This window comes from Lichenostomus cassidix, chromosome 15 (genome assembly GCF_008360975.1).
Source record: "Lichenostomus cassidix isolate B80296 chromosome 15, HeHo_3.0, whole genome shotgun sequence".
NCBI classification, from domain to species: domain Eukaryota; kingdom Metazoa; phylum Chordata; class Aves; order Passeriformes; family Meliphagidae; genus Lichenostomus; species Lichenostomus cassidix.
Window position 1 is genome coordinate 5,045,342 of NC_139496.1, and position 24,151 is coordinate 5,069,492.

The 24,151-nt window shown below is 47.7% G+C and overlaps 1 protein-coding gene across 3 annotated transcripts in view; it reads right to left on the minus strand.

Annotated features, from left to right (window-relative positions):
- Window positions 1–1,031: 1,031 nt before the first annotated feature.
- The window catches only part of TTC28 (tetratricopeptide repeat domain 28), a 100,150-nt gene continuing 77,030 nt past the window's right edge, over window positions 1,032–24,151 (minus strand). For 2 of the 3 annotated variants that reach the window (XM_085075707.1, XM_085075709.1), the window contains 13 exons: window positions 23,672–23,890; window positions 21,526–21,691; window positions 19,690–19,830; window positions 16,068–16,212; window positions 15,198–15,377; window positions 13,405–14,125; window positions 12,023–12,147; window positions 10,724–10,955; window positions 10,231–10,307; window positions 8,274–8,297; window positions 7,334–7,463; window positions 6,685–6,792; window positions 1,032–6,554 (listed from right to left, as the gene is read on the minus strand). In XM_085075707.1, coding sequence (XP_084931833.1) covers window positions 4,933–6,554; window positions 6,685–6,792; window positions 7,334–7,463; window positions 8,274–8,297; window positions 10,231–10,307; window positions 10,724–10,955; window positions 12,023–12,147; window positions 13,405–14,125; window positions 15,198–15,377; window positions 16,068–16,212; window positions 19,690–19,830; window positions 21,526–21,691; window positions 23,672–23,890 — 3,890 coding nt within the window. In that variant the 3' untranslated portion in view covers window positions 1,032–4,932. The remainder of the gene's footprint in view (window positions 6,555–6,684; window positions 6,793–7,333; window positions 7,464–8,273; window positions 8,298–10,230; window positions 10,308–10,723; window positions 10,956–12,022; window positions 12,148–13,404; window positions 14,126–15,197; window positions 15,378–16,067; window positions 16,213–19,689; window positions 19,831–21,525; window positions 21,692–23,671; window positions 23,891–24,151) is intronic. The other variant, XM_085075708.1, reaches the window with a different exon arrangement.

The window sequence follows — 24,151 nt, forward strand, 5'->3', positions numbered from 1 at the left end:
GATAAAACTCAGTGCTGCCAAACACTCCTCCCCCCCATTAAAGGCTGTAAGGAAAACCCTCGGTTGGCTCTTCCAACGGACATGTATTTCCATGGAAATCCTTGCTTGGTGGCAGATGAGAACTGCCACACTGACTCAGGCCTGCACTGGCTGTGGCCATGAGGCACAGCAGTGATCAGAGCTGTGCTGGGGCACCGTGGTGGGGCTGTAAATCTCTGTTTCCCCAAGCATTCAGGATTTTCCTTTATTTGGTTTTCTAAAACTCTGGCAGAGTGCAGTCCCTGCTGCTGCTCCTTCCCCATATGGACAACATTTGTCTCGTGTTTGCTCCACCAGCTGCAGTGTGTGCTCACCCCAAACCCTCTGTTTATAGCTGCATCCTGCCACACACGAGAGAAGCACCAAGTAGCCACATCCTGCTGACTCCAGACCCAGCACAGACAAACCACTTGAGCCCAGCCTGTGCAGCTCCACCACAGCCCCACTGGAGGAGGGAATGCTTCCCCAGGAACTGCTCCTCATGGCAGAGCTCCAGCCCAGGCTCATGCTGGGGCAGAACCAGCACTGCCAGTGGCTCCTGGCTGCTCTCGGAGGCTGAGCATGCCAAGGTCCTGCAGCCCCAATGCATGTTTAGTTTCACCTGTCTCCAATACTTCCCCAAATACAAGAGCACCTTTCACACGGGGGCAGAAGGAAGATTTAACTCATCAATTTCCAGCTGGCATCAGTATGGGGAGACTCTCTCATCCCTTTAGCACTGGATTCTCCCACCAGAGGGCTGCAGCCAGGTGACCCTCAGAGCTCCTCCCAGCCCTGTGTGTTCTTTTGCTGCTGACTACAAGTGAGATATGAGCAAATATTGGCAATTCCCACCATCTGTTAGGAAAAGGAAAAGCGATTTCCTATGAGCACTGTTAACAGGAACACTACACACTGCACAAAAAGGGGAGGAAGATTCCAGAGGGAGCTGAGGAGAACTGCCAGCCAACAAACACCCTTCCCCAACATCCTTCCAGATCAAGAGACTAAGGCACTGAGAGAACTCATGCTTTAATAGACACTGAAATCACAAAGAAGAAAGGCCAAATGCCTTAGCAATTTCAATAAAAATATGAAAATCTTTTTACATGGTAAATTTCATAATATAAAAAGTTTAATGCTGTCTGGAAACAGAGTTTTAATTTACAAAGAAAGTCCATAGAGGCCAAACATGGCTAACACTGCACATAGGGAGAGCGAGTGCTGAAGGGCTGCTGCTGGGAAGCCTCTGCTGACCATCCTCTCTGGGTCACTGTCTCCAGTGCTCTTCTGAAGGGGTTCTGCAGCTGAGGGGACAAATGTCCACACACATGTGCAGCCCTTCTAGGCAGCATGGCAATGCAATGAACCCGAAACTGCTCAAACCCATTATCACCATCCAGCTGAAACTACCAGTGCTTCCTAACAGATTCACAGACACCTCTGTGCCCCTGGATCTGTTCTGCAACTTGGAAGAGATGTTCACAGAAAGAGCTTGCCCTAATGAAAGAAAATATGGCCTAGAGTGATATGCATGGGTGTAGCACCCCCTCAATGCTTCTTCCTTGTTTCAGTAAGGTATGATTAAAGAGAAGGAAAACCAATATCAGGCCAGAGGTACAGGCTAACCAACAAAATCAAATTAAACTAGATTTTGATCACAGGGGTTCTTTACTGTTCCCATTTAGTTGGAGCTAAAGACAGTCAATAAAAAAATCTGAAATCTCACACCGTAAAACGTACAGGGAAAAACCAAAACATTCTATGGCCTTGGGGAATGTTTGCATGTGGCAGGTTTTCTGTGAAAGTGGTTAATACCTAATTGTTATTGCTCACTGTATTACGCAGTGTTGTCACTTGTACCATGCACAAATACAACAACGACAAATGCATTAAACCCACAGAAGGAATTCTAACAGCAAATGGAGAACATGTGATTTGCATTTCCTGAATTTCTCCACGTATTGGGCAAACCTGATAAAACTCTTTTTTTTTTTCCTCACAAAGGGGTTGTTTCTCATTCAGGAGGTGGAGGAGTGAGGGACAAGGTGTGCAGTGCCTCCCAGCCACGAGTAAGCATGCATTTCATGGCTCCTGGCAAGCCAATGGAAGTGACCTGTGCCAAGTCAACCGAGACCTATTTCCCAAAAGACTTGTTCTAGTGACACTCACCTTCCATATTTATACAACATCAAATTCCCAAATACTGAACTTTCTCTACATCTGAACCCTTCCCTGCTTCTAATGCTCCCCCCTCCTTAAAAACAACAACAGAAGAACCACTCCCCCACACCCCCCACCCCGATTTAGCTCTGTCTGAAAGCTTGAAGCCAGCATGAAACCTGCTGGAGCACAGAAATGGGTTGTAACAAAATGGCAGCATAGAATTTCTACAGGTAAAAAGATCCTTTAGTTATGAAGTAAACTACAACAAAGAGGCTTATTTCTGGCATGTTATGCAGCACTACAGGGAGTATTTGCTGTTGCTATAAACAAAAAGCTGCCCACTTCCATCCTGGGTGTTCCTGGGATGTCGTTTCAAAATGTTTATGCTGGTTAGAAACAGAGCAGGTCACATGAAGTCTCTCAGCAGTCCTGTGACCACAGCAAGTAGCATGATCAACAGCATCACTGTCTCCCCAAGGGGAAGATGCTGTGCTGACTCATTTTGGCCCACTATTCTAATTTTTTTCCTGCCAAATGACATGAAGGTGATGTTTAGCACCAAGCCATCACAGGTAGATGTCATGTACAGACAAATAAGTTGCATCATAATGAGTTGAACAGATTGACTCAACTGTTCTGCTACATTGTTTATGAGTAGGTGAGTAACTACTCCTTCTCTCTGCACTGAAAACTTTGGTGATTCCCCCTCCCTTGTTAGCTGGCTGTAACAATTCAGCTCAGTATCCTTTGCCTTTAGTGCTGGTGTTCATTCCTTATGATGATAAAAAGGAAAACATTCTCCCAAAACCAGCGGATTCCAGAATATTCTCACAGCTAGCATCTGATGAGGCCTGGTAAGCTGAGCCTAAGCAATTTCATGTTTCTGTATCAGAACTGAATTCTCTGCCCTGCTATCATGGTTTTCCTCCAAGATCCGTAAGAAAATCACAAATTATCAGATCCACATTTACAACAAGACCATCCAGCCACGCTAAGTACAATTCTCTGCATCAGCAACGTACCTCTGGTACATCCACAGAGCCGCCTGCACTCTCCAATCAGGGAGTCAGCTGCAAGACTGGAAGTTGACTTAAGATCCAGCTAAAACTCAGGGCCTAATGAATTCAGCCTCACAACACCTCTGTGAGGTAGGTAGGTATTTCTATCCCCATTTAGAAGGGAAGGGAAGACGAGGCACGGAGAGGTGAAGTGATTAGCCTTCAGTCACTCAGCCAGTTCTGGGAGTGCAGAAGATACACCAAAAGCCTTGGTAATCCAGTGCTCTGACTTCATAGCCCATGGCCTGTGAATACCTTGCGTGGATCTGAGCTCACGTGGTGGGGCTGATGCTGCTGCATGCCCACAGCTTCAGTGCATGTAAATGATCACTGGGATCCTGATCACATCACTGCATTCCACAGCCACTTAGAAATGATCTCCAACTGACCCCAAACTCCTAAACCTCACCTAGCCTAGGGAAGCTGACTGTACACATCACCCTGGGGGTCGTCTTGGTCCCTTTTCCTCCACATGTCAGAGGGCACTCAGGTTCTGCCTCCAGCCCCTCTGCCTACTGCCTCGAGTTCTGGCTCCAACTGCACCAACAGCTGCTCGTGCTGGTATACCTGCTCCAAATGAAACTTGTTTCCACACCTGCTCCAAAGGAAACCTGCTTCCACTGCAGGGAAAAGATCGACAGACCTGCCTGCGCCGAGCCATGGCAATGATTTAGCAGAATCAAGGAGGGATTTTTTTGGTCAGGTGATGTCTGAATCACACACACTGATGTCACATTGTTGCCTGCTGTGGAACTGCAAAATGTTCTGAGCTGCAGCATCTGTAATCCTTTTCTGTGCTCACTGAGCAGAGACATAACTACTGCCCAAATACTTGCCAGGATAAAAAGCTCACCTTTACAATGTGGTCTGAGAGACCAGAGCACTCAATAAAACCAGAACTTGTCTCTCTGACACACACTTACTACCTTATACTCAGGCTCACCTGGTTTGTTAGGCCCCAAACATTTCTTTTGAGCAGACCAACCAGCCAAGTCTCATCTGAGGAGTTTCCCTCCAGAAAAGTTACCTGAGATGCAGATTTTAGAACGGGGCACCTCTCTCCTCTTCTCTTTGTTTCACCAGCCTCTAAATGATGCAAGAGAACTGCCAGATCCTGCTTCTATGGAGTTTTACTGACAGCAGTTTCTGGTTTGGCCAACCTGGCAGAGGTGTCTAGAAAAATATGATCTTCTCCACTGTCAGCCTTTGAAAGCAGTCAAGTAAATGGCTCATTTTTCTCCAGGCAGAAACTTGTACATATGTTCTTTGTAGTACACAGCAATGTTCTGCCTCCTCTCCCTTTCCTCCCCAACCCCTGATATGTGTAATTTCTGTACAAAAAGCCAGCTGTAAAACTTCTGGTTAAGAAATACAAGGAGGTGGCTTAAAAGCCAGTATTTAATGAACAGACAACTAGATGCTTAGCACCAGCTGCTGCAAATACTGAACACTACAAAGAACCTGTTATCAGGTGAGTCTGGCAAGGTCTTGATAAAGGAAACAAAAACCCATGTGTGTGAGGCCGTGTGCCCCCACAGTGACAGCAGGCCAGCCTGTCCCATCCCTGGGCACTGCCAGCTGAGGGCATGACCATGGCTGCTTAGGTACTGGTTCTGTTTTGGTAAAGGCAAGTGGGCAGAAGCAAATACTTTAACAAGACTGTAAGTCATCAGCTGGTACTCGGGACACTTCAACATTTGGAGGAAGGGAAAAATCTTCCCGGTGACAAAAATTTATACCCATTCCCAGCTGGCAGCCTCAGGGGACGCACGGCTCCCAGAGTGTTGCCAGGTGAGGAATGAGCTGATGTCACTGCATTTGTGGTTTCAGGGCATCTGTGTCCATTTGGAGGGATCTTCTGTGGCGAAGCAGCAAGGTGTTGCCCAATAGACAGATCCTTCAGTTCCAGCTTCTCTGCACTTTCTTCTTTGCTGTGCCGTGGAGATAAATTGAGCAAGCTGAGGACATCCTTCTTAGAAGTCATTGTTCCAGGAGCTCCCCGGAGAATCTTTATTGGGCCAGTGGAGTGGTGGGGAGTGCTTTGCCAGAACATCTTTAAGTTGTGAATTGCTTGCACTTTTTCATCGATGGCAGCCAATTTTAATTTGTCTATGTCTGGGGCATCAGCTGGGCTCGAGCGAGCAGAACCAGCTGAGGAATAAGAAAGAGCAGGAGATGGAGTGCTGCCACCAGGAGACTGATGCCCTGAGCTGGGAGAGATATTTCGGGGTGATTTAGAAATGTGAGCACTATAAGGAGAGCTGGGGTACTTGAGTTTAAAGGGAGGCTGCTCAGATAGGGACCCATGTGAATCACAACCTGGAGACGGCTGCCCACTGTACTGGCCTGTGCCTTCTCTGTTTGACATCTCTGATGTTGTGGGGCTGTTATAGCCAGAGCTCACCTTCTGAAGGGATGAACTCCTCGTTGGAGGCTTTGGTTTCATGGCAAGAGGTGAAGACTGATTCCTCTGGCTGGAGCTGACTGGCCTGCTGAAGGCGCTGGTCTCGGAAGAGCGGAACGCAGACACGCCGGCCGGGCTGGGAGCTCCATCATCCGAACTGTTGCTCTTGCTTATCTGGCTGCTGCTTCTCTGAAGACGTTCAACAGCAATGAGGTGACTCTGAGTTTCCTCCAGGATCTTTTGGGCCAACTCTTGTGGATCAAGCTTTGGATTACTGTCCTCCTGGGATTTGACAGTGCTGTCAGTCTCAGTGCTAGACTGGTCCGATTCCCCAGTATCAGAACTTGCAAGTTTCCCAACTTTTTGGAAAGGTGAATTTGGGCTGGGGATGAGAGTCATTTTAACAGGAGAATTTGGAGTACTTATGCTCCCTTTGGAGTTGACAGGCACTTTAATGCCTCCATTCTGACTAGTGTTGGGCTGTTTGTGGTCAGGGGAAAATCTTGGTTTTATGTTTTCTTGGTAACTGGCCAAAGGCTCGTTGCTGATTATAGAGAAACCTTCATACTCTTCCTCATCTTTGCTGGCTGCAGTGGCTTGTGGTGACAGCTGGCTCTGAGCTGCAGACCTGTGTGGATAGATATTCTTGGGCCTCTCATAATCCTGGCGTCCTCTGTGTCCTGCCCCATCCAGCACATTCTCTGGCTTGGAAACAAAGCTCATGGAAGAAGCAATGGAGCTCAGGCTGTACACAGAAATGGCATCTGAGGCAATGCTGTCTGGACAGGTAGGAGAGAATGGTGGGTTTTGATACTGGGATACAGGGTTGGAAACAGACTGAGCAGAAGCCAGTGACTCCAGTGATGAGGAACTGTCCAGGCTAAGGCGCTTGGGCAGCTCTGTTGAATCTAAAAAGAAAAGACAATAGTATGTACAAACATGACCTCTGCAAAGGTGTGAGTAGCAGATATCAGCAGAAGCCATTCTGATCAAATCATCAGATGACACCAGAGCAAAAACTATTCTAAGCAGCTTTACCAAAAAGTGCCAGCAAGGATTGTAGAGCAAAGTGCATGGTCCTCCTGGTAGCTTGTTTCCCAGTTTTCAGAATGACCTCCTCTTGGCCAACTTCACAAAGGTCAAAACCTGTAGGGGGACATGGAACAGAAAATCACAGCTCACAGAAAGACACTCTGTCTCATATAAGAGTAATCTCATTTATAACACAGGTAGAACAGAGAGGTATGACAGGCTGCAGCACCCTTGGAAGGATGACTTCACTTCTCATATGCAGTTTGCTGTCTTGTTATTTATTACTGTTTAGCACACCTTCTCCAGGTGTTGGGAGCTTTACTTGGAGTTGGAGCACTGCACTGGGAACACACACACTCATCAACAAATTACTCCTGTCAACACTTCTTTAGTTGCAAATTATTTGGAGTTGTTGGGGAATCATATACCAAACACATCTTGGGACAGTGTCCTGTGTGCCAAACCATTTACTATTAATTCCATGTTTTCTCACAGAAATGGAGCTGAAGAGCATAGACATTGGAATTTGGCAAAAGCAGGCTGGGCTGCAGCAGGCAGACAAATGTGAAGCTGTGAGTCTCACCACTGCTTCAAGCCTGCACGTGAGACTCCACAAATGGGTTTAGCGAGACAATGGAAAGAAGTGTTTTCCTACCTAGAGCTGCCAGAAACTCATGACAGCCAGGCAGCCTCCAGAGCTGGACACTGATGGAGACCTGGATTGGTGCAGAGGGGAAATCTTGCTCCTTCTCGCCTGCCTGAAGTTGAACCAGGACTTGATGCAGCTGAAGACAGCAATACAGACATTAGCCATTCCTTGCAAGTCACATCACTGCTTCTCTTACAGTCACAGACAAGGCAATGCCCTTTCCCTGGACACCCTTTCCCTGGACACCCAGTTCAGCTGCTGCTCCTGAACAGAGCAGTGAGATGGGAAGGTCTGGGAAGAAGGACAGTTCAGGGACAGCAACATCAGACAGACTGGAACAGCAGCAAAGGCAGGGACAGACCAGGGGTGAGGGCTGGGGGGTGGCCAGTGGAAACTGAGCAAGAAGGAAGCACAGCAGGAACATCTGTGAAGGGAAAGAAAAGGAAAAGAGACACTCTGGGGCTGCTCACAGAAATATACTAAAGCCCATTCCATGACTGAGCCATACTCCTTATGCAAATCCCAAGAAACTCATTAACTGGGCAGAACAAGTCATATGAAACCATGGAAGACTTTCCTAATATCTCCACGGCCTCCAGGAAAGAAGTTTCTCAACTGTGCCCAAGGGACAGGAGTAGCAAGCTAGAGAGAAAATGTGTTTATGAAGATCTGACACAAATTAAGATGCCAGGATCCCGTGTAATTCACCAACACAGCCAGGGCAACAAGGATGAAAAGCCATTAATCAGGGACCAGCTAACCTCAGGACCACCCATCTCTCACAACCCACAAAAGCTTACACAGGCCTTTTTCCACAGTAGCTCTATGGAGCAAATCCCAGGCCTGAGAGTGGGTGCAGACACATTGCAGCACAGGGCATGGGTCTGCAGTGACCCTGGCATGTCACCCTGCACCGCAGTGTCACCCCCGTGCACGTCATACTCACCATTCCCACCACATTTTTAACAGCCTTCGGGCAGCAGGTAACAAGAAAGGAAAAGAGGAGAAAAGAACATGGGTTACTCTGTGCTACAAAGTGCCTGTGCTGAGGAACCTTGCAGGGACACATCCACATGGGAACCAGCACCCTGACTGCAAGATGCTCTGCCCAGAGAAAGAAGGGAGCAATGGGAACAGCCTGAGCTGAATCCAACAGCGTGGGAACAGGCAGCTGGAATCTGGGAGTGTCCAGCTCACGACAGCTCAGACACTTAGCAGGCAGACACTCAGGCCAACCCACACTCTGGCAGGAGGCTGAACATAAAACAGCCCTTCTCTTGTTTCCTCTGGGACACAGTACTGGCACTCAATGCAGTCAGCAATCTCTAACTTTTCCTTGCACATGCAGTAGTACTGAAGGTCTCTCTTTTGTGGCTCCTGCCTTCTCTTTTGCACTCAAAATATGCATTTTCTATCCTCTGCAGCAGCTCAGGCTCCAAGCTTGCTGCTTCACTAATGCCAAGAGCACCTGCTCCCCTGTGATGCCAGTCACCCACCAGGGAAAAACAGTGAGCAGCACCCACTGACTGAAGTGTCTGACATCCTGCTTCTGTCTGGAATAAAGTCTGCTTTCCTCTGGGACAGGCAGAGCTCCAGCTGCTCACTCCATGAACTGCCGAGAGGCAGGAGTGGAAAAAAGCAATAACCACAAAGGAGGGGAGAACTGAGCTGAAAACCAACATTTAACAGGACAGACTGGTGCAAAAAGGAATTCTGTCAGGGGTCTGAGCTATGGAAGAACATTTGCAAACCCAGTGCAATACCCCTGCCAGTATTTACTCTGTGAGGCAGCAAGGAAAGGGTGAGTGTGTCTTTTGTTACTTGTGTGCACAGCCAGCTAAATGTTTTTCCTTGGGTAATTTAATTATCTGAGGCAGGGTGGCACTGATGAAGATACTTCATTAGCACTCCAAGGCATTTTGAGCCACGGGAATGCTGCCCTCTCCTCCTCACACCCCTCAGACCTGGCCTCCCTTGGGTGGCCATGGGGGAGACAACCCTGCAGTTAACCACACACATCTCAGGCACTCATGAGAGCCAAGGCAAGAGGCAAAACACCACCAAGGACATTGGTCACTGAGGTCATTTGAATTATCCCTTACTCTGCTGCAGATCCTAATACGATCCTAACACAGATCCAATCCCAGCTCCCTACCACAGTACTGCCTGGAATGCTTCTGCATGGGGAAAGGGGAAAGACAGTGAGATTTAGGCTCATTCCCTGTGTGAGTGTGTCCATGTACTAAAGCAGGCAAATGATGAAGAGAAACCTAATTACAGGAGCACTCAGGACAGTAAGAACCATGGAATGGAAAGCAGCCAGGCTGGTGGCGCAGAGAAAGGTCAGGTTAGGCTAGGCATGCTCCAGAGACTGGGGAGAAGGAGGAGTGTGAAGGAGGTTGAGGGGAGCAGGGAGAAGTCCCATCACCACAGGCAGCACTGCCCTTCCCCTAAGGACCAGAAATCCTTTCCATGGAGCTGTGAGCACATGCAGGAGCAGCACAGGCTCACTGAGTTTTCTGACAGACCTTGAATTATCCAAAGTCAGCCATACCTGGGGACTTCAATAAATACAGTGGACAAAGAGCAGCCAACATGGGTCCTAGGCAGGGTGACCAAACAGCAATTAGGGGTCTATTACTCAACTGCCCCACACTGCAGTAGGGATTGTGTTTTCACTTGTCACTGAACAGGGGAGTCCCAGGGCCACGCAGCCCAGTAACTCACCTGCATATTTTCCTTCTGGACACACAAACAGGCAAGTTTAGAATTTCAACCCTCAAGCCTCCTAGCAAGCTCTGGGTTGATAAACCAGGGCATCAACCATTCTGTGTCTTTCTGAATTTACTGACCTGGGAAGAGCCATTTGGAACCTGGTACTGGAGGAAAACCTCCCAACTCACCCTGTTGATAAGCTGCTCTCCTGTTTCTGAAGCTGTGATAAGTTTACAAAGTGCCTGAAGTGCAGGGTTAGGCAAACCTGAAAAACATCAGCAGAAACATCTGTATCTGTTTCTTGACTGCAAGAAATTCAACAAACCTGAACAGAACACACACTCGGCTAATTCCTAAAACCTCTCCCCCGTATCACTGGACACCTCTGGAAGCAGCAGGAATTTCCAGAAAACAAAAGGTCTTCCCACTTTGTATCTGATGACAAGTTTCCTGACAGTGAGCTGGGAGAGAGGAACAGTCACATCACACTTACTCGACCCAGTAGCAAACAATTCTCATCTGTGACAAAAATTTCAGTTAACATTTACTTTTGGAACTTCTTCCCAGTCCAATACATTGATTTCATTGACATAAAACATCCCTGTTTTACAAGCTGACATCACAGAAAGGTGAGAAAGGCTGATGTCTGCCTGGTCAGAGCCCACAGGTGCCTCCTCTCACCTAGGAGGGACTGGATGGTGGTGCTGCACTGCTGCAGCCGATCCCCAGGGTCTGAGGTTGGGAAGAACACTGCTGCTGGGAGGCCACTGGCTGGTGGGTCCAACCGAAATCCCACTGCTGTGAGGAGTGCCTGCCAGCCTGGAATGCCACCAACTTTGTTCTCCACACTTTGCTGGGAGGTGTACATGGAGTTGTGCTGCCCATTCTGGATTCGCTGCAATGATTTCTCCACCTGTGGGGAAATGACAGCTTATTGTACAAGATGTTGTTACTGACCACCTCTTCTTACACAGAGAAGAGGTTGGAACAGCAGGCAGGGAGACAGCAAATCCAAGGCTGATCCTGGCCTGTCTCACACATGAGAACATTAGTGCCTTGAAAACAGAAGCTCCAGTAACTCAGCATTTACAGCTGTAACATCACAGTGATGAGTGCCAATATTCTCTGGGACACTGGGAACAATAATGCCACAGCAAACGAAGTAGCAGTTTGTTTGGGATAATTTCCTGTAAGCCTGGCAGCTGCATTTCTCCCCAAAAGATGACTCACATTGGGGTTCCAGCCTGCTTATTACCAGACAAAGAGCCTGCAGCCACACGGCAAAGAGGAAAGAGACATGAATGTCCACAAACCCCAGCAAGTGGGAAGACCAGCAAGATTCACAGGTTTCTGTCATTCTATGGATACTTCACACTCCTGTGAGACCACAGATGACGCATTGCAAAGAAAAGTATTAGAAGTCATGAGTGATCATTCCAGCCACCTGGCAGTTGGCTCCAGTCCCGCTGTTCCCCAGGACAGACTGGTGGCACAGATGGGGACAGAAGGGCCTCTTATCTTCCAAATATGCAGAGACAGCAGTGACTGTGCTCTGTGTTTCCATGACTGCCATGTTCATAGCTATTTCCCTGTATAAACAATTAATCCCAATGCTTACCTCTTAAGCAGAAACCCAATTCAACAGCTAATGCAAACCAGATGGGTCTGGGGGTGGATTCTGTCACAATACAATCTAAGATTTTGCTTACTTTGCCTCTTTCTGCACTGAACACTTCCTTAGGTGTCCCAGTCTTTCCACACTGACCCAGAGTTTTGCAAGAGGCTATGCCACGGCAGGGGAGAGGGGATGAAGCTATACATACATATATATATATATATATATATATTCTCATGTGGGAGTGGCTGCACATCAGGGTGCTGCTCTTCCACTCATGGTTTGCAGGCACATGCCCACAGGTGAGAGTGTCTCAGGACACCTTCTAGTGCATCCAGGCTGTGACAGCACTTCCTTTCCCTTACCAAATGCAGCAGGACACGCAGAGCATCACGGGCCCTTTCAGGGTGCTGCAGGATCTCAGTCAGGGCCTGTCCTACCAGCGAGGAAGGGCTGTTCAGCTTCATATCACTCCCAATAAGCATGAAGCCTGGAGGATTCAGAATGAGAGACAGTCAATCTCCTGTTGTTATGGAAAATGTTGAAACCAGAGGCAGATGTCCTCTGCCCTCAGACTAGTGAACTATGGTTCACTGCACTTTGCACAGGGACATTCTTTTCCCAGAGCAGCTGCCCACTCCCTGCCCAGTGGTGCAGAGTGAACTTCTAGATACCTCTTACTGTCCTCTGCTATTAAATCAATAGCGTCTTCCTGTTCAAGCAAGCAGAAAATCACTGGGTTGCAGCTAAACTTATCCAGGCATGCTCCAGGTCTCCTCTACAGCCACAGAAATCAACACATGCCAACAATGGTCACAGAACAGAACTGAGAACATGAAAAGATTTTGCTGTCCTGGTCAGAAACTTGTCCTGGCTCATGCACCGTTCAATGCCACACTCCCCAAACGTCAGCATAAAGAGCTCTGTGTTTCCCTTCTCATTCCCACAGTGAGGATGCAGCTTCTCCTGGCTCTGGTGCTCTGTCTGAGACTCAGTGCCAAGGGTCAGTGGTGGAAGTTAGGGACTGTGAGTGATGAACCTGCACAGTACCATGGAAAGGGCAGTACTGAGCCTGAGCAGCTGAAAGCCTCTGCTTGCTGGTGATACCAAGCACTATGACCACACTCATTCTTTTTTTTGCCTAGGGACTGGTCACTTTTGGGGCTTTTTAATACTCTTGAGACAGGAAAATCTTGGAATGAAAATAAAATCCCAACTGAACTGTGGACTGTAACCTGAACTCAGCTCACACCTGGTAGTACCTGAACCACATCCTAACGCTGGACTTGACATACCTGAAATCACTGTGAGCCTGACTCATTTTAACAAGTTCCTGCTCCTCCAGCCATGTTCAGTTTACACCACAGCCATATTGACCACAGTTTCCTGAGCTAAATAACATGGTTCTGCTGCCTGTGCAAAAAGCAATTTGGGGAATGCCTGCAGCTTTCAAACACCAGGCCTCGTGCCAGGAAAAAAAATAGGTTATCTGTACATATCTCTGTAACAGCACTGCTGAACTTCAAGACTTTGTCATTCCAAATCTCAACATACAGATCTAATTGAGAGAACCAGCACTACACAAAGAGCTGACACTGCTGAGACATTCCCAGTGGAAGAAAAGGAAACCTTTCGCCTAAAAGAACCAAAAGGAATAAGCCCTATAAGGCTTATGTCACAGAAAGCACACTTCTAGCAGCAGTACTCCTGCCTCCTGTTGAAGTGTCCAGAAGAAGACTCTTCCTACCTGCCCAGTTGGCTGGATGGGAGAACTGCTTGCTGCTCTGCACAGTTTTCATTGCTTCTCCGAGGGCCGCGCTGGCTTTCATGCCGTTCAAGAGAGAGGAATAGAAGGCGTGCACAAACATTTTGGAAGCAGCCACAGGAATGGGCCAGAGTGACACAAGGACACACTGAGCCCCAGCAGCCAGGAATGCTCTTGTCAAGCCAATGACTCCATCAGAAGTGACTTTGCTGTTGGACTCTTGGTAAGAGCCAAGAACCACTAGCTTGACAGGAAGACGCAGATCCAGGACATCAGCCGCTGTAAGCAGGAACTCCTGAAGAGGAGGGCAGTCTGAGATGCTCTCCACATCACTGGCATCATCCTGCATCCTAAGAGATTCTGGGATTGTGTAGGGGTTCCCAAAAGAACTCTTGCTGCTGGCTGGATTGCTGTCAGTGCTGGGTGTCAGGACCAAAGCAGCCAGTTTCCAGGAGACGTGGGTTGCAAAATGGACACATTCTGCCTGAGTCAGGGCACTCATGACTCTCTCTTTTGTTGATGAGCTGCCGACTAAGGGCTGGCAGCCAAGTAACTCAGACACCATATATGCTTCCTCTTCTGCAGAGGGCATAGGACCCCACAGCCACCTGTCCATAACTGCTGAAGGGAGCTTGGGATTTCCTATAACAGCTGCCATTGAGGTAGAACTGGAGTAAGCAGGAGTACTCTTCCTCACGTGGGACTACACAGAGAAAGAAAGAGAAAATGGGTTCAAAGATCTGGATTTTATGATGCTGGTAATAAAACACCCTGTCCTTTTGGCTCTAAACAGAGGTTTGGTTGTCATAATTACAGGAAGATTTTGCATTTCTTTGGTTACTTCTGTTTAACTATCCCAAGGAACACCTCCATTTGAGTCTGGGGTCAAGACTTCCATCCCCAGATCTTGGGTGAACAGGTAGGTAAGAACAAAAAGCAACAGATATAGCCCAGGTCCCTTTGAAGGCTGCACCAGAGCTAAAAGCATGAAGTAGATTCCAGCTTCTAGCATTACTGGAACACTACCTGCAATCACTCACTAAGTGGCTCCCTGTGCCTGTATTTCCAAGATCAGTGTCAGCACTGCCAGCAGTAGGTGCTGCAGGCAGCTGATACTGAATGGAATAGCAGTAATGCTGACAAGGTTCAGACCCCTTTGCTGTTCCACTGACTGTGCTTAACTCAGGGCAAACCAAGACATGCAGCAAAACACTGCCGAGCAAGAACCGATGTGACTTGGTGCATTCTCCCAGAGACCTGGGCATTAGAAATGCTGCTGCCAACCCCAGCAGGAAAAATAATTCTCCAGGATTCACCTGTGGGATTTGCTTTCCCTCAGATCTTTGGTGTCCTGAGACATCAGTGGTCTTCCCCACTCAGAACACTAAAATGAAGGTGAACATACCAGCAATGTGACAGGACAGTCAGCTTGGCAAGGAAGCTCAGCACAGATCACAGACACCTACATCTCTGTAGTCTGCCATGTAGTTCCACACCCAGCACATGCAATCCTTTAGAGGAGGATATCCAAATGATCCAATCCTCTTGTCCTTCCTGGCATGCCTGGGGCTGTGATTTTGTGCTGCAGGAACTACATCAGAACCTACTTCAGAGCTGTGGTGCTCAGCGTGCTCCTCAGACCCAGAGTGGCCTGTTTGTGGTTTCTGTTCTTGTGTCTGGCACAGCAGGACAGAGCTGCTGCGTTCTGAGCATGTACCAGCACCTGCAGCCACAGGAGGGGTTCTGTGAGAGAGGTTTCAGAAGCAGTGTCAGACCTTGGAGCTGGGATTCAGTGACTGGATGGACGGCACTGCGATGAGGCTGAAGCGCTCGTAGAGGTACTCGTTGGAGGAACTGCCCTTCAGGAGAGCAAAAGGAATGAGGTACAGTTCTCCCTCCAGAACCAGGATCAGCTGACGGTGGCGGCCAACAGGCCCACTGGAATGCATCAAACCCTGGAAAGAAAGGAGAGAGAATTAGTTGGGTCATCATCCTGGCCTCAGCCCACGTGGGGCACACAGCCTCACCACGGTACTGCAGCTCCTTCCACTCCAGCCTGAAATCTTGGCTAACCCCAGCCACCTATGTCTTGTCAGTATTGTCATCATCACCTTCTCCTTTGTCAGAGAATATTCTTTCATATACTGAATTTCTAAACAGCCATTTCCTCAGAAGAGTGAACAATCTACAGACAAATTGTGTCCATGGCCTGCACTTCCAGATACTTGACATTGTCACCAACCCAGAGTCACCAAAGGATCTAAGCAGAAAGAGTCTTATGAAAGGAGAAGTGAAGCAGAGAGATTAGTCAATAAGCAGCTGGGTACAAAAAGTAGCAACTGCTCCTGGCCCCATGTACTCTGGAAATTTATTAATCTAGTGTATCATAAAAACAGTTCTTTTTCACCCCAGGAAAAAGCAACTTCAAAGCACTGAAATTTGCTCCAGCTTAAACACTGGCAGCCCACAAAAAAAACTATGTAGGACTAGATCCTTGTCTCTAGATTCTCAAGTCTACATGGTCACTAAGGCACCTTCCATCCCAGACTGTCTGTGAAAATACCACACTTCAGAAACCACCCCCAAGCTGTCTATTCTTGCTTTCCCACACTAAGAGGTTTTTGGTGTCTGTGCCAAAGGCTTACTCCTTCCATGGGTCCTATCAGTAAGTCGTAGAGAGCACGGAGTGGGGGTTTGGTGAAAGAAGTCTGCCTCCTTGGAAGTGATGATGTTCCATCCTTAACAGGAGACATGGTACTGCTGAACAGGCTGGTCATGCTCTGGCAGCTCCTGTGGGCAAAAGCCAAGGGAGAGGTTAGCTGCAGGAATCTGAGCTCCACTGTGGGCTGCCCTGACTTCTGACAGTGACATGAGCCAGGCCCTGTCAGCCAGGCAACTCTGCTCTGTAAGATGCTTCATGGGAGGCCTTTAGCCTCCCATTCAGCTTTACACCTCAGTGAACAGTGACATTCATGGCAGGATGAATCAGCTGCAGACAGCATATGACACTGCTATGGAGCTTCTCTACACACTCCAGTGCCTGAAGTGCTGTTCCCAGGTGCTCCTGCACATGTATGTGTAGCAGCTGTGTGCAGGCAGGCATGAGACCCACTGACAACTGACCACAGCCACGGGAGGATTTGCACTTTGTGCACCAACTGACCTAATGTGATACCAGAGGAAATGTGACAACAGGCAAGCAACGAGACATCAAAATCCTGCCTGCACTTCTGCCACTGCTGTGCAGCACCTGGTGCCCATTTCTGACATTCCCACAGAGCTCTGCATGTCATCTCCTGGCATCAGCAGCCACAAGCTACTGCCTTGCTGAGGAATTTAAGTTGCCCCATTCTGGGCTCACTAGTCCAGCAGCTGTACTCCCCAGAAATATTATCCTTGGCTTGGGGCCAGGAACAACCATTTTACATGGTAAGGGTAACTTTCCAGAATGTTTTAGCAGGTAAGCCTGAAAGGAAAGATAGGGATGCCTGGGACATATCCCAACGCTTTCAGACACACAACACCACAAAGACTCAGAAAATCCATTTTCCCCTCTCTTCCTCTCCTCAGCTGCTGCAACAAGCCTCTTGACCCAGCCCACACCATGCCTAAAACTTATAGTTCTCTGAAGAAAAAAAATGCACCACCCACAAGGGATTTCTACCTTATGGGCACATAGGAATAACCTCATAATGTCAACAGAAGCCTGGTGTCCAACTGCCCATGCTCTCAGGGATTCCAGTGACAGTATGAGTATGCTGATCCTGCTGCTGCTTAGAGCTGCTAAAAACTCGTCTGGGGGATTTGTGCAACAGGGGATCAGCACAGGCTTGGCACTGTGAGCTCCCCTTCGATCTGTCTGCTCCACTTCACTGCAGCACCTGACTGAGCCAAGCATGCTTGGCAGGGTTCAGCTTTATGAGACACAGATTTTAAAATCAGATCAGGAAAGAACACCTGTGCAGGGATACCCCAGTGCTCCCTCAGGAGCTTGTGCCCTGATCCTCCCTGAGCAGCTCACAGCCAGGCAGCACTTGCCAGCCCCAAAACCCATGTTCAGCAATTGCTACACACTCATTTACTGCAGGGAATAGGGGCTTGATTACTCCAATCAGCAAAGCCCTCCTGCATCTTGGGTTTCCCAGCCAAGCAGCTTTAGATTTATTCCTTCATCACTTGGATTGCTTTTTATGAGAATAAAACCAAGAGAGCACCATAAATCTCTCCCATCTTCTGCCTCTGTGTGTGTACACAAAGAGTGAGAAAATCCACAGGGAAGGATGGATAGATCTCTTGTGGCAGGGAGCCCTGGCCAGCCCACCCTTTCCTCCCAAAGCAGCCAACAAAAGACTCCAGGTGGCTTGTCAGGCACCTGAATCCAAGTCCTTTCAATGTGACAAGAGGGAGACTGAGCTCTGACCAAACACCCCTTTTACACAGCACCGCTGCTGGCTCTGGGATTCTGCCCTGATGATTTCTACCTTGCTCTTGCAATGCAGAGGATCCCCTGATGTCTGAACAGTGAAATTTCTCATTTGGAAGCCTCTGCTCAGACTGCAGCACTACTGATTTATAACCCTTTGTACAGGCAGCCTGGTCTGCAGCAAGCACAGAAACAGCACAAACAGCCAGGGCTTAGCTCTGCTCCCGCCCTTTGTCTTGGAGATGCAGGAACAAAGCAAAGCCTCAGAGAACAGGGGAAAAAGCTGCATTGTGCAAGCTTCATATGCTCCTTTCCTGAAGCTTCAGGGCTCTTGCAAGGTAGTTTCCTTGTTTTCCCAAGCTCAGTGTGCTGCATGCCATAAACCACACCACTCTACACAGCTTAATTTTTAAGAACAGTACAGCAAGAGGCTATAAGGTTAATGCTTCCTACAGTGCTTCTCTAGACTGTGTAGCCTCCAGGCTTCTCACCTGTGGAGCTAGAGCAGACATTAAGTGCAGATGATATTCAAAGACTTGGACAGGACTCTGGCACCTACCCTGAATTCAGGGCTCAGCAAGGCAGGTGCCAACAGATGTGGCAGTGTTAGCTGCATCCCCAGAGCCTCCAGTGTACCTCCTTCCACGGGCAAAAGGAGAGGGACAGGCAGGGAGGTCATCCAGAAGTGTCCCCGTCCCCTCAATCTCTTCACCTCAGCGCTCATGGCAAAAACATCACAGACAAAGCTGCTTCTAATGCTCTCCCTGATTCTGTTCTGAAGGTGTTTTTAGCTAAGTGCCCAAGATGCCACATCCCTGAGCTGCTCCTAAGAGCTGCAAATTACTTACTTGACAAGGCATGTGAGGTCTTACTTGACATGTGGATTCAAAGTAAGGTATGTGGCTGCTTTGGAGCAGAAAGACAGAGATGCTGCATGATTGGAACTGCAGTGTTCTTGAGGATTAGCACTGCCTGAACAGAATTACATCCTATTTCCCCCTGTAATCAGCGGGACCATCTCCTGTCTTTCTAACCCTGATGAACCAGCAAAACATCTCAGCAATTCTGGGGGGATCTGCCTGTGTGATCCAAAACTTGAAAGTACTCATAGTCCTTCATCAGTGCAGCAGCTTGAACAGATATGTTTGTGGATTCTGAGAAGAAAACCAGGCCAGTTGCTGGTGCCAGCAGGCAGCTCCCAGTTCCATGGGGATGCTGTGACAGTTCACAAGCTCCAATGGTGGCTCACAACACTCCAGGCTGATCACATTTGCTTTTCCAGCTGAGAAAGGCCTAGGGTATCCTGTGCTCACAAACCACAATGGAGCACAGATCCAGTCAGAAACCCCGGGTTGCATCACGCAGCCACACTGGAAAAATTCTGTCTTTAATTTTCTTTCCAAATGGTTGCCCTAAGCCCTAATCAGCACAGTCATGTGAAAGGCTGAGAACAAGTTGCAAGAGGCAGAAAATGAGTGGAGACTTGCAGCTAGTACAGTCCTGTAACTCTGGAAATGCAGCATATTCCCAGCTAATTGGTACAACACTTGAGATCAACAGAAACATGTTATTTCCATAACAAGTGTGCAGGAGAGAGCTTCAAGTTCCACACCTCACACACAGCGGGGACTCAACAGCACTCCTCTGCAATTGCCTGGAGTCTCAAAATCAGCACTTGGCCAGGAAAAGAGCAAATTCTGAATGATTGCTCCTCCGAACAGTCATCAGTTACAACTGGGACTAGTCTCCCCTCGGGTACTGGCACAAAACTTGCAATTTAGAGAAAAGCCCATCACCAACACATCTCCTGCTTGCTGATCCCCACAGCAGTGCTGCATTCTCACCTGTTCAACTGGTTGTTCCTGCTGACCATCCTCAGGAAGCCAGTTGGATCGGTCATTGAGTTCAGCTTGTTATTCATCTCCTCAAACTGCTGGTCCATGATATCCCCAGCTTCACTCTCTGTCTCACTGCTAGCACAGGCTCTGGGGGGGAATCAGTGAGATGAAAGGGTCATTGATGCGAGAAAGAGCAACAGCTTGATGACAAATGCTCAGCCAGTTTGAGCGAAAATGTTTCTCAAACAGAACATCAACCAAATGCTAATGCCAGATCTTCCCTGGCTTGCCTTTTGTCAGGCATACAAGACATTACCAGCCCCATATCTCCTTCTCTTCTGGGATTTCTCAAGGTTTAATGAGTGGCACACACGGGTGAGGAGTGCAGGACCCACATTCCACGCACTGCAGGCAGGGACTTCTAAAGCTGCAGCACAGCATTGAAAAGCTGAGTCTGCAGGATACACCAGCTCAGCCCTTATCTGCCTAAGAACACGTGTGAGACATCCTTTTCAGTTCTCCACAGTAACTTCAAGCTCCACATGCTTCATTCACTAGCAAAGAGTGACATAGCAGAGGCAGCTGTGTTGCTACTCCTGTTATACAAAGAGGGAAAGCACAGAACAATTTACTCTGTCAATGCCTCAAGTGCAGCAGCAATACAGAGAAACAACCCAACAATTCTGTATTCCCGATCTCCTGGCATTAATATCTGAATTTTCTCAGTGCAGATTTTCCATCTAATTGCTGTTTGCATTTTCTCTTCAATCTAAAAGCAGAAGGGAAACACAACTACTGTAAGTGTATTTTTAACAACCTTTAATACAGAATTTGCATTTTATATGGCTGTCCTGGTTCTGGTTCAGACAGGGCTAATTTTTGCAGTAGCTGTGAGGGGGCATGGCCAGGACCCAGAGATTATTCTATACCACCTCAAGTCATTGCTGAGGGCAGGGAAAAGGACTCTTCCAGGGAGAAGCGTTTCCCGCTGGTCCAGTAAGCATGGCACAAGCTGGTCCAGGCAAGAAACAACAAAGGGGAAAAAAGAGAAAAGAAAATGTCAACAGCTTCTCCCTGCACATTTTTCCTCCAGCTGGGGCATGCTCAGCTCTGAGTCCTGGCACAGTTTGGAGTAACACAGCTCCTTAAAGAGGCAAAAATCTTGAGTTCGTGAACCCTAGAGAGCAGCTCACATGCTCTCCCTAAAGAGAGTAGACTCTGTCCCGACACAAGTTCAAGCAGACTTTAAAATCCCTTACACTTCTTTTCTTTTTTTGCAAGAATGCGTTACTTTGCGGATTAATTAGACCAGCTGAAAGGAGCCCTTTCTAGCAAAACTGCTACATGAGGCCCAACTGCAGATTTCAGCTGAGGATCTGGTGTATCTGCATGTCTGCAGGGTAAGACTCAACAATCAACATGTGGGCTCTAAATTATTTACTCAGCTATAGCCACAAGCCACATAGGGGGGTTGGTTAGAATTCCTACAGTATTTGCAGTTTTTCAAAGCAAACCGTTGAAAGAGAATTAATTACACTGGAAACTGTAAGCAGGATGAAATCTGTCCATATACAGTCAGACATGGCACCTGCCTCCTCATCCAGTCTATAGATTCACCACACAGCCTGTGGGTTTGGTGATTTGCAGGTGCATAGAGTTGTCTGGCAGGCAAATAGCCATGGATACAAAAACAAAGCCCTTTTTTTGTTGCTGCACTGAAAATCTGCCCCTTCTCTGACTCTCAGTTCTCAGACTTCTCAGCCAATTAGCTCATCCCAGAATGTCATAAATTCAGGTGGGAGAGCAGAAACCAGGGCATTAGACCCTCTCATCCCAACCCACCTGGTATAGTAGGAATCCACTCCCAGAGCCTCCCGCACGCTGGAGATGTGCTGCTCCAGGGCCGAGTTTGTCAGGGTCTGCAGGGCCACGCTGTTGGCTTCATGGAAGTCCCCAGCATTTTCTTGCAGGCTGTCACCCAGATAGTACTCATGGAATTTCAGAATTCCTGCAAGGCACCAGAAATCAGGAGGTTATTTCTTCAGGGCAAGAACAGTGCTAACAGCAGCTGTCTAAGAAGATGGCACAGCCCTAAGCATTTGGCATTTCCAGCAAAACTGGGGCAAAGTGCTCTGTGCCAGGTCTTCACTAAACTTCTCCAGCATTTCCAGCCTTGCTTTTAAAATCTGGGTTTGTACTTTGCAGATAAAGGCTCAAAGGTACAAAGCCAGAGCAAAGCTTTTATGAGATGCTCAGAATGCCTTTGCTCCTGCAGCACTCATATAAATTATAAACCAGATCTTTCATACAAGCCTCTACTAGAGTAATTCACATTTCAAGAGATACACATGAAAAATGCCTCTTAACAGCCTCTGAGCATATTAACCGAACACACAAGGCTCAAATACTGAAAAAGTGTTGTTACTACAGCAGAACCTCCTCCCAGCACACACAGTGATTTCACTCTAGCAAAGGAAAGAAGATGGATTAAAGCACACTGAATTATTAAAAGATAGCATTTCACAATGGGTAAACCAGATAAAGGCTACTCCTTGTTTTGCTGAGAATTCTTCCACTGCTACTGCAGATAAAACCTTCCTACCTTCAGCCTGGTCTATTATTCCTGATATAATTAATTCTGCAGCCTGTGATCAACAGTAAAAGGCTGCTCTGGGTGCCTTAGCGGCATCAATTATTACACCAGTTAGGGAAGAGCAGGGGAACAAAGAATAAAGCAACTCCTCCTGCAGCAACAGCAACAAACACAGCAACAGCCAAGAGGTTCTGAGGGTTCCACATCAGTGGGATAATGAGGACCCTGGGCTGCCACTGAAGCTGCTCCCTCTGTCAACAAACAAGAAAAGGTCACCATGGCTGGGCCAAGGTCACTGCTGAAGGGCTCCCAGCAAAGCTTCTTGAGCAGAATCCCTGAAGCACCACAGCCCATCTCCTTCTCATCACCTGACAGAACCTTCAAAGAGGCAGTCACAAACCCATGGACTCGAAGGCTGCAACTGCTTTTCTCAGTTTGGGCAAGGAGGAGACTGATCACAAAGCCCAGTGGCAAATCCTACACTTGATCCATATAATTTTAATAAGCTCAGCCTGATAGTGATACTAGAGAATTATTGATATTTTCTTGCACAAACTACAGGCCTGAAGAGCCAATTAGTAACTGGATGCACAGCAGGACAATCGCATCTTACACCCAGACAAGAAACATTTCAAAATGCCCCCAAAAAGCAGCTCTTCCAACCACTGTCATCCCATCTAAGTGAGGCATGTGTGTTTGCTTCTCTTTCTGAAGCATTTTTCGTGCAATCTAAATAGTGCTTTTTATCTCTTCAGCTTTGTCATGATGAAGGGCTGCAATTATTAAATTATATCCAGAAAGAACTTGTTAAAATTTACAGTCATCACTTTATTAGATAATGAATAACAGCTGTCTGCAAAAAGCAATCCTCTTCAAATTAATCCTCCTTGCTCCTCTGTGATAAGTGTTTCCACATTCATGTGAAGATCAGGCAGTTCAATGGCATATCAGGAAGTGGGGATGCCCTTCTGTTTTCTGCAATCCACTTCAGTGAATAAATCTCAAAAGCTTTTAGAAGAATAAAGCATGGAAATATAATTAAAGTAGGGATTCTTAGGCACAGAAGATTTTCATAGAGCCAACATACTTGGAATTTCATTATTATTCTGTTCTGCCCTGTGGGAAATACATACAGACTGGAGGTTGAAAAATGGAAATATTAAACATGTGAAACATTTCCATCTCCAGGTGAATAACGAAGTCCTGAATAAGCACTTCTGTGTCATTACAGCTGTGGCTATGCCATAGCTTTTAGTCTATTCAGCTTTAAAGTACTAGATGGAAATGATTCCCTCCTACATTCACTCTGATCCCAAATTCATTCCTAGCTACAAACAGTACAATTCTCCCTTTGTAAGGCCTGTTCTCAGGCTCTCATGTCCCAAAGGAGCTCACCTGCCCCAGGAGCCAGCAGCCAGCTGTACAGATAACCTGCAGCCAGTGAGTAGTAGAGAACAAGTCCCCTCTGCCCATTCACAGTCTCCAGGACCTGGTCAAGGGTCACAGGAGAATAGGGATCTGAGTCTTGCTGCCCAGTCTGACGTTCCACGAGCAGGTCAGCAAAAGCCCTTGTTCGTCCTCTCTCTGCTACTGCCAGTGCTTCATCATGGTGACCTGCAAAGACAAAGCCATCTCTCAGACCTGACACAAGTGTGGTCTGCAGCGCCATGTGCACAGTACAGGGACAGCTGCTATCCCAACCCCAAAGGAAACCTGGGGAAGCAGTGTCACCTATTTCCCAAATGAGTAGTGTCTGCATTGGAGTACAGTCCCACAGAACATACTTGCTGCAGGCAGCAACACAACAAGCCACAGAAAGGTAAATCAATGAAGGAAGTGAAGAAGAACCACCAAAGGTGCCCACAACCCAAAGCC